The following is a 14964-nucleotide window of genomic DNA, read 5'->3' as shown; positions in this document are numbered from 1 at the left end:
GGGTATTTCTTCCCCATCTGAGATTTTAATTTGTTAATTTTTTGGTCCCACAGCCCTCCTGGAACAGAGACCACGATGACACGGCATCAACGCGCTCCGGGGGAACCCCCGGACCCTCCAGCGGAGGACACACATCGCACAGCGGGGACAACAGCAGTGAGCAAGGTAGGAACACAGCCCTCACGCTTTCTTAGCTGGCAAGATGTGCTCAAGGGACTGGTTACTGTCTTTCTGATGTTGAAATGTGCTCTGGTACCAGGGGTTTTGTGCTGAGAAAGGTCTATCTTCCTTTTTTTTTTTTTTTTTTTCTTATTTTGACACTTTTTTCTCCATCTCCTCCTAGTAAAGGGATTGGTATCTTTATTTCTTCGACCCTGCCGGCAGGCACACTTTAGAGGAACATATGTACCAAATTTGCAGTATGCTTAATAAAAATAAGAATTGAGAAGGGTTTGGTTTTTTTTCCTTCATTCAAATCGGTTAAAAGATGAAATCTTCAAAACCAAATGTAATTAAGATTGTAGAAATGCTCGCTAATATTTCAAAGATGCCATCGAAACTTCACTGCATATAAAGAAGAGAGATTTTAGCTGGCCCATTTGACAAAATCCTGAGCAATGCTTTTATTTACTTCTTTTTACTCAATTCCAATTTAATTGAATGCAAAAACATTCTGTTTGAGTGTCAGGCCAGAGTAGCTGATTTAGCAGGGCGAGTATGAAATGAGCTTGGTGCAATGGAAGTGGGACATACTACAAATAATCAGTGCTGTCTCAGAAACTCTGAAATCTAAAAAGCTGAATTTCTGGATTTTTTTTTTCCTAAGAAGCGGTTTGAATGCTTCCTAGTTTTTCTGAACAGACCAACTGCAGCGGATTTTGTGTTAATTTAATGCAATTAAAATTTAAAAAGGATCCTTAATCTGAATATAAAAGAGAGTGCTTTATTGAAGTTGACTCTGAACTCACAATAGGTATATACTTTTAAATCTGGTTTTATGATCATGTTTCATTCAAGTGCTGTTAGACAACAAAGGAATTGTGTTTCCAAAAAAAGGTTGAACAGTACTGATTAGCATTGCAAAGTCTGCATTTAACAAGATTAGTTTTTAAACTAAACCAGTATATTTTAATTTTTTATATGCATGGACCTAATGTACATCTCTTTATAGAATTTTAAGTATTCGAGACTCGTTATTGTTTAAAGAAAAGTTGCTGACTTCATCGCAAGTACAGCCTAGTAAAAATGGGGCCTGGAATAGTAAACTGTTGCAGAGCTGAGGCAGAAACTGGTAACCTTCTGACCTCTGACTTTTACTGGAAAATGATATGCAACATAAATTCAGGGGGCCTTTTTTCTTTCAAGTATGTATACGTATATATTCTAGTGGTGCTGTTCACAATGCTGTAGTTGAAGTGGTGTCAACATGGTCATTATAGCCCCTTGCTTTTGGAGCAAACTTTAAATCTGTGGGGTTTTTTTAAGGGTGAAAAAGCTGCTGCAAAAAAATAGGCTTTGAACTAAAACATGGTGTTTTGAGAGGGTTTTTGTACTCGGATAGGGCTGTTTCTTTTATTAGACGGATGTGCGTGTGTTTATGTGGATATGTGCGTGGACAAAACAGCTGTGGGGAGGCTTGCCAGCTTGCTCCTAGACTGCTTTGGAAATAGAGATACTCGGTTCCTGGTGTACTTTTAAAGATTTTTCAGGCTTCATTTTCTCCTAAATATGACATTTTAGTAGTCTGGAGTGCCGATCATATCTGATGTCTTATCATCGCCATCCTGGTCAGCTCCTAGCAAGGTGCATGCTGTAAACTCAGTCAGGAAGAGTTTTGTAAAGTGAGTTTCAAGCCTGAGTGCTACTAAATATCTGCAGAAGGACTTGTCAGTGACGCTTTATCCAGTTCTGAAACTTTTACCCGAATCCCAGTGGTTTGTTGAGGCTGGAATTGCTGCCAGTGCTTGATAGATGTGTTTTGTGAAGAAGGCTCATTGCATTCAAACTTCAGGGAAGAGTAAAAAAAAGAAAGAGGGGATTTGCTAACTGGAGCTCTCAGGTCAAATTTGGGAAAGGTGTTTTGGAAAGGAGACCCTGTCCAGAAGGTCTCTGTTACTAAGACTTGCCTTCAGGCCACTTGCCACCTGTGGAAATGGCATTGTTTTTGAGGAACAGGAATGTAGGAAGGGTAGCAGTGGTTTCGCTGAGCCTTGCTTTATGTCTTGTTTGTGTGAAATGCTCTGAAGGTTGAGACTATGGGGGAATCTCATCTGTTTAATGTACACCCACAGCTGCATGTACACCTTCTGGTAAAAAAAAAAAGAAACAAAAAACAAAGCATTTTTAACCTTTCCCTATGGGGAAGAAGTCAAACAATATGACCCTGTGGGACCAAAATGGAAGAGAAGAAAAAAGATAGCAAATATCCTGCCTGTCCCCAACTGCCTTAAATTTCCAAATGCTGTGATTTGATGGCTTTTCTTCTGTGGCCTGATGTTAGGAGTGCAACACTGTGGTTAAGCTCCTGTATTTACCTCTGCTGGGTGCTCTTCTTGGCAGCAGAAGGAGCCAGCATGGCACTGCCACAGCAACCGGGTGCTGTGGAGGGGTGGCAGCGAAAGGCTGGGGACCCCAGCTTGTGCTCGAGAGCATAGGAGTTAACTCGAGATGCATGTGTTGCGTGACATATATTCAGTATATTATGGGCTTCCCTATTTTTAGGAGTTTGTAAAAGTTCCTTTTGGTTCCATCTGTCAAGAGCACGTTTGCCATTTAAAAAAAAAAAAAAGAAAAAAAGGCAAATCTGATCACCAGAAATAAAACCCTCTAAAACTGTCTGGTTTTAGGTTGTCCTCACAGCCTACTTCCCTAGTTGGGGTAGGTAAAAGCACCTTCTGAGCCAGGTTTCCAACCTGGCTGAGAGTATCACAAGGATGTACGTATGAGCTTTGCATTTTCAGGGAGGCACACAGACTGGAAAGCTTAAGCCCTTTAGCAAGACTTTTCTCCCTTAGTCTTTAACCCAGGCTATGTTAAGGTCTATTTTTGGACTTTCAGGAGATTTTTCTTCTTACCTTGCTCATCACTACAAATCCTTACAAAGTGTGTTTTTAACCTATTTATGTCATAATATGCAGCACACATTGAATGATTGCCTTTGAAAACAGGAGAGATGTTCTTTCCTGTAGACATTTTAAAGTCTTTTTTAACATGTAAATTTATTTACTTAGTAAATAGTAATGACTCCCAGCTGCTTCGATCTATTGTAGAAATCCATATTTAACTGCTAGGAAGCTGTTCTGGGGTCTCGTGCCACTGAACAGCAGGGTATGTTATTGCATAGTACGTTGACACAACCTCTTCTAAAGGCCTGGTATTGTGTCATCACAGGGGATAGTTATAGTACAGGAATGCAGAATAATATTATGAAAAAGTTTTCCCATTGCTCTGAACTTAACGGGAAGGACCTTTGAAGGTCTGTCTCCAAATGGTGCAAAGAGATCTGAATTTATGCAGCGGAGAAATAACTTGCTAAATTCTATTTAAAAGAAGAGAAGCAAATTCTTATGTACAGGCAGGTGATGCAGAGCTCATGGCAGCACTATTTTATCTTATTGCATCCTCCAACTTGAAAAGATTCCTGTTTGGTGTATTGAGAAATCTATTTTGCTTGTTTTTCAAACAGTGGGGCCAAGAAAATGCTGAACAAAGCCCTGGTACAGTCACTTTTAATCTAGAGTGTAGCTCTTTATTTCCCACGTTTAACTCTCCTGCATGGTTTAAAAGAAAAAGGAAAATAATCCATCAGTGTCACCTATTTGTGCGTATTGTTTCTTTCCCGTTTTCTTTTTTTGTCCAGGCCTCAGCCTGGGTTCAAAACATTTTTTTAACCTCCAAATAATTGTTGCTCCTTCAAGCCAGGAGTAGAAAGCCAGCGATATTTCTTTATAAAAATGTATCGATGGCTGCAACGTTGGGATTTTTTTTCCGGGCTTTTGTAGGAGTTCAAGCAACCTATAGGCAAAAAGGCAATCGGGTTTATTATTGCCGGGAATCTCCAGGCGGTTGTTTGGAGGCTGCAAAGGCAGGCGGCAGAGCCGGGAAGAGGGGGAGAGAAGGGCCACATTATGTTCCAGATGACTGAGCAAGGATTTATATACCAGCTCTCCTTTTTTTTTTTTTCCCTCCCCTTTTTTTTTTTTTTTTTAACATGGGAGAAGAAAAGTAATAAGAGCGGGGAGGCATTTGAAGCGGTCAGATGGCCGATGACTAATGGGATAGGTGGGCAGGAGCCCGCGGATTGGGTGTCTTAATGAGCACATTTCGCACCGAGTTTGGGCTGCAGTTCCCCTTCACCTTTGCCCTTTATTGACCGAACTGACACTTCATTTTTCACATACTTCCAATTATGGCTGAGCTTAAGTGTTGCCCTGCCTCCTTTCTTTCTTGCCTATGGACGGCTTGAGAGTGGCTGAGGCCACAGAAGATATTTTAATTTGAAAAACTACCATAGCAAGGCAGGTTTAGGGTGTAACCTGAAACTGCTGTCACTTGGCAGTTTCTCCGATGAAAACAAAAGTTTTAATGTTTCTTGTTTAGCGCTTCCCCTCCACCCCCCACTCCTTCTCCGTGGTGAGGTGGGCAATTGCTTTGGGAGCCAACGGGTAGGTGACGGGTGTTTTCCTTGGGGTAAATCCTTTCTGGCAGTACAGGTGTCCTGGTTGGGAGTCACCCAAGTAAAGAGGCAAACCCAAGTGAAAAGCAGTGCCGTGCTTGAACGATGGCTCCTTGTTCCCTCCCAACGCGGCGTCTTCTCAAATGGCTTCATGTGGTGTGGTGCCCTGCAATGTCCTTTGCTGGATACTCTCCTCATGGAAAAGCAAAGCATCATTGTGCTTGCACTTCTCAAACCTTAGACCAGTGTGGGTTTGTTGTTTTGGTAATATTTAATGCATGAATGCGGATTTGAGTGTGGCCTGGCTGTGAAGCTTTGAGAAATGGCTGAAAATGATGCTGGGAGAGGCAGGTGGGACGAGGAGATGGACGAATCTGCAGTCACCCCTTTGCTGTACAGGGAGAACCCTGATATATCTCCCACTGCTCAAGCCTGTGTGCATTTCCACGTTGGCTTTTACATGCAGAATCCTTCCAGGGCGGAAATGTCTGTTTGCTTTTGCAGGGCTTAGGGGGTTTCGGAGCATGCGGTTTTCCTACCAAATGTGAATTCTGTCGGAAATAGTTGGAATAAGTTGCGCTCACATGGGGTGGGTGGGTTTAAGAACAAAATAGCTGCTGTTAGACCTTCACTTCCCAGCAGCACCACTGGATTTTGCAGCGTGGTTTTCACTACCGGCTCTGTCACTTGAAGTTTGGGTGAGTAATGAGTGGACATGTCACCTGAGTGCCGGTGGTGATTGCTTTACATTTAAATACATGGAGACTATATTGACAATTATTTACATCCAAACAGTGGCCCCTAAACCACAGAAGTATTTATCTCAAAAAAAAAAAAAGTATGAAGTATTACCTATTTTATTATGTAGCCCTCTGGCATAGTAATGGCATGGCATATTTTTACTATAATATGGTAATAAAAGAATATGTAAAAGGCAGACAAAGGTTCTGTCTTTTCACTAAGGTGACCCCTGTTACCAAGTAACTGCTTTACTTATGAGCTTATTAAAAACTCAAAAAAAAATGAGCTTTTCATACTTCACAGGCATTGATGTGAAAATGAGCTGTCCTGCGAGTAGTTTTCTTGATCATTTTTAGAACAATTGATTAGCCAAAGAGCCGCTGTCATTAGTTGACATTGACTGATAGCAATTTGTCACAAGCTCCGAAGGTCAGCCAGGCAGTGGAAGCTTCGGCTTGTCTTTGATTGACCTTTTCTGATGCCATTATCATGCGATCGGTTAGACTGGATGTGACCCTCGATTAGAAAAGACAGGGCATTAGTCAACAGGGGCTGCTCCCTGTGTTTTTTCTGGTGCTTTATGTATTGTGAATCCCGAATTAAGCGTAATAGGCTTGTTTGAAAACGGAACAGTATCAGTTTTCTGGCTGAGGCTCTGCCATCCCCTTTTCTTTTCTTGCTTTTCCATCAAGCGGGCAGTGCTCAGTTTGCTTTAAATCAACGTGAGCACCTGTACCCTCTTCCTTTGACGTGAGATACGAGTTTTAAACCAGGCCCATATTTATCTGAAACTCTTCGTGTAGGTGTGTATTCTTCAGCAGCACCAGCATTAATTATTTTTATCTCCCCAGAATCATGTTTTATTTTTTAACAGTGATTGAGTAGTTGAGGATTATGCTCATAACAACATGATGTCAATTTATCATTCTACTCTAAAGCCGGGGGGCGTGAAACTGGTTTTTTCCTCCTTCTGGTTTAGGTTTTTTGTTGTTGGGGTTTTTTTTGGTGGTTTTTTTTGGGGTCTCATCAGCCTGATTCAGCTGTTAAAGTTAGATTTCGGCAGCATTCAACCTCTGTGGCTCAGCTAGGCAGGGTTACACTTCCACTATGGTAAAAGGGAGTGACTCTTCTCTTGGAAGTGGGTGTCTGTCATGATTTGAGCATTAATCTGTTCCCAGTGTCAGTATTTATTTCAATTGCTTGCATTAGCTTAAATGTCTGTTATTAACAGGCGTTCTTCTTTTTGTTTTGGCGAAGATAGCTTAAAATACTTATAAATGTTGCTTGTTTTGCCTAAATTGTGGGTAACATCATCGTAAATGAATTTTTTTCCTTGTAAAAAAACCTTCCTTCCTCCCATTTGCCTTTCAGGGGAAACCTGAATTTCTCTGTCTAAGCACCAACTTGTTTTTCAGGTCAGCCCCCAGAGATAATAAGCAGTTCAAAACCAGCACAACCGTTTCAGCACGGTTTAATGCGACTTCCAGTCTTTGCTTAGGAAAAGCTTCCAGCTGGGAAGGGAGCAGAGAGGCGATCACGTCAGGAGGCAGATCCTGCAGGCTGAAGCTATTGCCATCGCTGGCAGAGCAGAAGGAGGGAAAAAGAGTTTGGAAACTGTTTACCTTTAAAGTGGCTATGGAAATACAAATATTCCTGACTTCTCAGCCTATCTGTAATCAAGCAGCAAAAGCCATGTGCTGGAGTCCTTTCCCCCCTCCTTTTTTTTCCTATTTTCTTGGCAAGTTTTTCTAAACTTAGAAATGTCTAGCCCAGTAAACATCTGTGTGGCTGCGCAAGCTGACGTATACATAGATGTGTATTTAAGAACATGGTCCTGACCCTGGAATGAGCATCCCATCAGTGATGCAGGGCTTTTGCAGCCCCAAAAGGGTGTCTGCACAAAACCAGGTGTCTTACTGAGGGCAGGATCTTGGATATGCTGAGCAGGGAACAGTGGTGGAAAATATCACATTGCTAAATCGCATCTTGGGCTGTTACCTAAAAGCTCCTGTGTAGGACTGAAGAGCATCTTTCTTTCCTCCTTGGATTGGGTAGAGAGAAGTTTGGTTGTAAGAAGTTGTAGAAATTGAAGTTTTTAGTGTCCAAGACACCCCGTTTTAGCAATACCTAAGTCGTGTGTTTTCAGGCTTGCTGATATTATTTAATTTAGAAACAGAGTTGCTTTATTCTGATGTGGCTTTTTGTGTCCTATACATCCTGGGTGTTTTTCACTTATGTTGTGGTGGCTTGGAGCCAGTGAGCTTCCCATATGGCCCATATTAGAGGCCATCTTAATATTTCCATCCTAAGGGCACCAATTCTATCCCCATTTACCTCCCAGGTCCTAGTGGTTTCAGCTAAGTCTTTTGCTATCTACTGCAGGCAGAGTGAGACTTTAAGGTGTGTGTCATTGACTTCTTTAAACTGGAAGTTAAAAAACCAAAAGTTGTAATCTTCAGGTGTTTCTTTTGAGAAACATTTTTTATCACAAGGAGCATAAACCCATAAAACATGCCCTGTTTCTGGATTAGTGATGCAATAGGATGCGCCATTGGGCTGCTTGGCACAAACCATTTTCCTGTCTTTCTCGTGAAATGCTGTGAGGGGAAAACAAAAGGATGACTAAGGTTGGAAGAGAAGTCCTTAAAATTAGTTGTGTATGGAGAAAGTGGGTGCTTGTCCCATAATGCAAGAAGTAAGGGTGGGCGTTCATGGCACATGAGCTTTTCGGAGTGTTAGTAGGTTTAAAACATACAAAAATGTTTTATGTGTTGGGTTAAACTTATTGCTACAGTGTGCTGAGGAGGCCAACAGCAGACAAAAAGAGATTGGACCAATTCATGGAAAAATCGGTCCTTCTGTGGCTATTAAAAACCCTGGTCCAGATGCAAGCACTGGCTCAGGAAGCTGCCCAAGTGCTGATTGTCAGAGCTGCGGCACAGCCGCATCCGTGTACCCCCTCTTTCTAGAGGGTTTTCCTAAACACCCATTATTGTTCACGGGAGACACCGACACAAGATCGAGTTACTTGGACACATCTCCTCTAGTTTCCATGTTAAAATAATTTTTTTATAATTCAATTCAGGAACTAAGATGCTGGATTTTTTTTATTTATCCTTTTTTGATGGCTATTGCTAATGCCAGCATGCTTTTGTTGGGAAGAAAGTAGACATAAGCTTGTATTTTCTTGCCCTTATTACCCCAGTGGTGGGAATGGTTTGACGCTATTCATTCAAATTTGACAGGTGATTGCTTCTGTAAATGAATGCACTCAAATCATAATTGTTGCAACAGAATTGTTTGATTACCTGGCGGTAGCCTCTTTCTCTCTGATAGCTTTTGGATCACCTGTTTGCTGAGAGCATTTGACAGTCCTCATGTTTATTACCCAATTGAATGTCAGTAGCAATTGCACTAAAGATAAACGAAAATGCAAGTACTTGTTGACCTTGACTTTTTTCCACAAGATATTGGACTTGATGGCTCTATTGCTGTTGAACTGATAAGAGTTATAAACAGTAGTTGAAGGAAAATGTTTTATTCCCAGAGGAAAATACCACACTGCTGTGGGAAATGGCATCTGACTAGCACTCTTTGCCAAATTTGCTTGGTTCACCTTCATTTAGGCTGTGGGAAAATAAAATACAAATTTCCCCTTTTATGACTTTAATATCTCTGCAAACGTGCATTCCTGTGCTCTTTGTAAAGTTTTGTTGGCAGACTGTGCCAATAACATACAGCGAGCACGAGACCTCGCCGTGTTTTATGATGTGCTATAATGAGGATTCTCAATTCTTCCTCATTTTCGGGCTGATTTGATAATTACAGGGAGGGAGCAGAGCTTTCTTCTCCTATTCCATCGGAAGCTTAATATGTCTATAACCAGAGAAGACTGGGAAACGTGTGGCTGTGGGTGCACATTGCCGGAGTGGGGCTGTGCCGGTGGGAATAGAGCCTGAGGATGAAGGCAAAGTGATTGCAGGAATAGGGGAATGATGCTTTCATAGGCTATGTTTGCACTCACTTTTTAAAGCAAGGTCCCACATGGGTTCCTTTGCAGGTTTTTGGGAGGAGGGGGCAAATTTGGTGTCACCCCTCCCAGCTGCATTTGGGGAATGGAAGAAATGAGTGCCTGCACCAGCAAATCTTCCTGCTATAACCTCCCCCCCCCATATATATATTTATTTATTTCTAATCCTGCTCCAATATGAAACCTGAAAGGAAGACTTTAGTGGAAACAGGAGCAGGCAATAGGCTTTGAGATCTTCCAGGATGAAAGTCATTGTATAAACATAATACATAAAAAGCACAAAAGACAGTGGAATTATATTCTTTAAAATATAAGTCCTTCCTCTCTTGGCAACTGCTCTGATAAACTCTGTACAGTATTGTAGGAGCTTGTTAAAGCACCAAAATGCAGGATTAAGCAGTGCTGTAGCAGTTAGCAGAGTCAGACTAGTAATCTTATTGCATTGTATTTTTTTAGGTAAGATTAAGCCGGCATTACATTATATGTTTGTGGGCGAGGGGCCATTCTTCAAGGGATTAATTAATAGGATCAACGCTGTAAGATGCTGACATAATTTTTTTCTAAGCACATGGATGCACACAGGCTTTTTTATGCTTCTTCTTTCCTTTTTTTTTTTTTTTTTAATTTAATTTTAAATTCATGAATGAGGTGGGGACTTTCTCTGAGCAATCAGAGCAGCCCCTGCAGCAGTGGCAGCATCAGAGCGACTTATCACCGTATAATTCACCGGGGACCGCTTCTCACTGGCCTGGTGACCCACTACTTGGTGCCATGTGAAATACCAGAGGGAGAGGCCTGATATCCCTTCTGCCTGAGCTGATGTGGGATTCTAGGGCTGTGACTAAGCAAATGTTTGACATTGCTCTGGCAGGTCTTTGAAGGAGGGTGCTCTTGGTTCCGGCACTGTTCCGGCTTGGCTCTTTCGCCGTGTTACCTCCTCCGTGTAGCCTTTGGTTTGACATGCTTGAACCTTTGCTGGTTAGGTCTGGAATGTGGGAAAAGATGTGGAAGAGCGTGGATGGGCCAGTGATGTGCAGTGGGAGCAGTGTCACATCAGGGCAGGCACTAACACCCCAGGGCCCTCTGCCACCCTGTCTCCCTCTGCAGCTTGGGAACTTCCTCATTGCTGGGCGGTACCTCTGGCATCTAATGGCCATGGATTATACATATAATTTATTTATATATTATAAATATTACTCAATTGTAAGTATTTGTTAATATATTTTATTTTCTTCCTCTTGAGTGTTTAAAATCAAGCACAGTTTGCAGTCAGTTTTTTGTGGTTGCCCTTTGCAGAAGTGTAATGTGGAAGTGTGGGAAAGAAGAAAGAGCATATAAGTAAATAATGCAGGCAGAATAGACTTTTTAAATACTTGTCCCTTGGCCCTTGTTTTCCTGTGACTGGTTCTGTTCCTCAGGAGAGACAGCCCTTGCAACCTGGATGCTGTGTATTGTCTCAAGGTTGTGAGTTCATCTTTTGCAGAAGGGCAGGAGAAGACCTGCTCGGAGACACCACTTATGTCCTTGGAAAAGAGCTAATGGTGGTGGAAGTAACCTAACTGATTCTTAAAATCTTCCCCCAGTGCTCTGAATAGCAGTGTCACATGGATGCATGCTAAATATATTCTGGAGTCTGTAGCGTCCCAGTGGACCCCGAAGAAGGCATATCTTAGCTCTCTCTGGTTGGCGAGTGAAGGTCATGGAAGCAAGGCTTGTAGGATGGAGAATCTTTTGTTGGTCTTATTGCTGTGCCAAGAGGATCTTCTCCCTTTCTCACTTCCTGGCACAGCACTGAGGGAGAAACCCCACTGTGGAGCTCCTACTTGGGCCCCTGGATTATAGCACATGTGCTTCTGCATCAACTGCCTTCCTAAAGCAGGGGAAAGAGGGAATGGGGTCAGCCTTAACTGAACGGCTCAAAATGAAGTGTCATCATTTAAAATGGAGTTAAAGTTTCAGGGCGCTGTAACATCAGTGTAGCAGCCTCTTGCTAAAGAGCAGGGGATAAGATGCAGGCAAATTGCAGCAGGGGGGAAAGGAGACAACAAAGTGGAATTGAAATGTGTTCATGCTGTACTCCTCCTCCCTTTCCCATATAGTAAAGCATCTATTTATCCTCTCCTGTCCCCTCATCCTGCCTGTGGCAGTGAGGATGCCCCAGGAGAGGCTTTTGCGCAGGATTCTGCCTGTTTTCTTTTTCTGATACCTGTCTGGACTAACCCACAAAAATTCTGCATGAGGTCAGCTGTGTAAAAGCAAAAATAGTGGTGACGTTAATTCAATATAACTATTGGACAGACTTGGTGTAGTTTTGTGTTGTTGTAGTTCTGTGACGGGCTGTAGGAAAGCTGAGGGCTGTTCTGTCAGTTGGTGAGCAGGCTGAGCCACCAAATCTTTGAATGTCAGTGTATAAATATTTATAGTTTGTGTGTGTATTTGTTCCTATATGTGCTTGGATGTGAGTGCTTCCCACTATTACACATTTTTATTCTGTGAACCTGGCAAGAAAGGTGGTAAAGCAACCACCCATATGAAGCATAGGGCTTTTTTAGAACCTTTCAAATTTCCTTTACAAGGAGCATTGTGCTAAGTTCCTTGGTGTTGCAGCTACAAGAAACAAATTAGGAAGCGGTGCTAATGTTAGTGTCTCACCACATATTTAATCCAGCTAAAAAACCCCTGAGGTGGCCATGATTTACTAAGCTGAACAGCAGACTGGTAAGCAGAGAGGGCTGGCAGAGCCACCTCATCAGGAAACGTAGAGTTGGTGACTTGCTTTAATTTAATCCAAATAATGTTGGTGACTTGGTTGAATTTAATCCCAATAAAGTAACCAGCTAACAGTCTGCAGGAGGAACATGTTTGTCTGAAAAGCAGAGTATGCATATTATGAAATGTTACAGCCTGGCTTTCCATACCTAATGTTTTAATATAAACTAGAATTGCTTTGTACAGAGGAATTGAAATTCCATGTGTTACCAATATACAAATTTTATTTACAGTTGCAGTTGGTGTAGGTGAAATGACAGTATTAAACTTAAAAATGCCTCTCAAGTTGATAAATGCCAACTTGATACTAAACACATTAATACTCTGTTAAAATTAGCAGTCAACTTACTTGAATATTGGAGGTTAGCCAGGGATGGATCTGAAGTTGTATTAGGTATATCGTACTGGTCTGAATACATCGTATGCTGTTGCAAAAGCATTGTGCTAATTTTAGCTTACAAAGAGGATGAAGATAAACTGCCTGCTGCTAGTTTGCCATATGCTATCCTGGTGATAATATTCAAGTCGAAAATATTCTGCAGAGAGTCTTATTGTTTCACTGAAAGAAAAGTGGAAAAGAGTTAAGCAAATTTCTGCTCCGTAAATATATACAGAATAATGAAATAAAGCAAATCTCAAATGCTGGTAGATGAGATCTGTGAAATTTGTTTTGGTTTTATTGGCTTTCATGGGAGTCAACAATTTGTTTTAGTATATATTTGATCCAATTTTATCCATTTCTCGCATGTAAATCTTAAAATCAATCTAAATAAAAATTGATCTTTGTTCTGGTAGGCAAAAATATAGTCTGAGTTGCTCCTAACTAGTTAATCCTCCCATCCTTCAAGTTTAGTACAGGAATAAAGTCTCTGCTGAGCTGATTTTTTCAGGAGCTTCTCCTTTTGCTTTGTTTATTTAAAAACTCAAAACATATTCCACTTTCCATATGGGGAGGATTTTGCTTCTGTAACTTCACTGAGGAGCATTTGCCTTCTCCATCTGGCCCCGTAGCCAGGAGAGGGGTGCATGGGGAGGGGGTGCCCTGGACCCCCCGGGGTTAGTAGGGCTTGGGGGAATCTTTGCATTAGCAAGTGGTGAAAAGCTTGACCTTCGAGTGACCTGGGTCAAGCAAACCCCCCACTGAAGTGTCCCATTTGGACATGGATACCTGTGGGGTGAGGGAGGAGATAAAGGACAGGGGGAGGAAGATAAAGTAATCCCATTGACCTGGGAACTTCTCAGATATTACAAGCAAGGGAACGTCAGGAATAATAAAAGAGCGGCAATATTTGCCTGCCCCCCGTATCTGTGTAATGTCATTCCAAAGGGCTGAAGTAGATAATAGCAAATGTGCTTTCAAATATCAGATCAATCTCTTGAAGTGATGGGGAAGACTGGATGCTCTGATCTGATGGGTGCTGGAGAGTGTAATACAATCCTCATTGCAGCAGAGAGAATTGTATAAATGGACAAAGATCTGCTGATTACATCTTTTGCTAAAGTGTTAAGTAAAAGATCTGGCTATAAGAGATGGCGAGTCTACTATTGTCTGGTCTTCTGACTTGTTTTTATAGGGGTTTTCACAGGAACAAATACCAATGACCAAAATAAAAGCAAGCGGTGTGGCCGGTCCATATCATGGTAGGACACATGCTCTTGAGTCAGCGTGGGCAGGAAGCTTGGCAGGTCTGTCCCCCACCATTGCCATTGCATCTTTATCTCTCTGCTTCATTGTTTGCCACTGAGTGCTTGAAATTCCAGTTTCCAAGTAAAAGCTTCCTGTTTCTTGCATTTACATTCAGTTTGGTAAGACATAAATTTAGCTATCTATCAAGGAAGGCTTTTCTTTTTTTCTTTTTTTTTTCTTCTTTTCCTCAAGTAAGGCAAAATAGGAAGAAGAAATTAATTATGATTTGGTGATAAGAAGTAGAATTTTGCATTTTCCCAGATTCTCAGTGGCAGGAAGCGTGAGGTTGTATCCTTGTGATAAGGTGATGGATGGGAGCTAAATTCAGCCTTTCCATTCTGAGTAATTTTAGAAAGAGTCCTGAAGTCCAGATCTTGTTTAGAAACAGAGATGGGCATATTCAGCCTTCATAAACCATAGTTTCCTTGCAGTAGCCTCACTGCTTGTAAGTTTTTACTGTTCTGTGCAGTATTCAAAGCTAATAGTGTTCATATTCTTGTAGTCTTCTCAATCCTGAATTTCCCTCCAGAGAGTTTCTTTTTCTCTCCATTGACTGTGAAGGGACTTGGGGAGGACTAATGGCCTCGCTCAGACGCTTAGCTGGGCAGTCTGACTTAAATGCTTAGAGTAGGGATGAATCTGTTCTAAAACTTGCCATTCCTTTAGAAAGGAAATGTTTGCTCTGCGTTGAGAAGCAGAATAAAGTGGTTTGTACTGGTGAAGATAAAAGGAGTGGGCCTGGGCATTGTATGTGCAGGTGAGGCTGTGTCCTCTGCAGCTCCTGAGCGTCTCATGACACTTGTTGTATTTGCAGACCCATATGGGTAATAAGTGTTCAAAAATATTGGCATTTATAGAAAAAGACATATGTATATGATATTTTAAAAAACATTATTCAGGGCAGGCACTGTCTGTATTCCCTTGCATAGCTGCCAAGAAGCCAGGTTTCCAGCGTTCCCTACCATCAGGATGTTGTTTGCTTCAGTAGTGCTTACGAGGTTTTGGTCGAGGGTTTTCACATGACATCTGATGGATGGAGCTTGTGAAACTTGGTAGCACTGC

The 14964-nt window shown here is 41.8% G+C and overlaps 1 protein-coding gene across 2 annotated transcripts in view; it reads left to right on the top strand.

Moving 5' to 3' along the window:
* The window catches only part of MEIS1 (Meis homeobox 1), a 108318-nt gene that overhangs the window by 27427 nt on the left and 65927 nt on the right, over positions 1-14964 (top strand). For both annotated transcript variants that reach the window (XM_051783889.1, XM_051783890.1), the window contains exon 7: positions 54-165. In XM_051783889.1, the coding sequence (XP_051639849.1) occupies positions 54-165 (112 nt within the window). The remainder of the gene's footprint in view (positions 1-53; positions 166-14964) is intronic.

This window comes from Manacus candei, unplaced genomic scaffold (genome assembly GCF_025592945.1).
Source record: "Manacus candei isolate 608988 ecotype Guabito, Panama unplaced genomic scaffold, ASM2559294v1 h1tg000017l, whole genome shotgun sequence".
In the NCBI taxonomy this organism is placed as follows: Eukaryota; Metazoa; Chordata; class Aves; order Passeriformes; family Pipridae; genus Manacus; species Manacus candei.
Note: the sequence above shows the minus strand (reverse complement) of the source record. Positions and strands in the feature narration are given on the sequence as shown.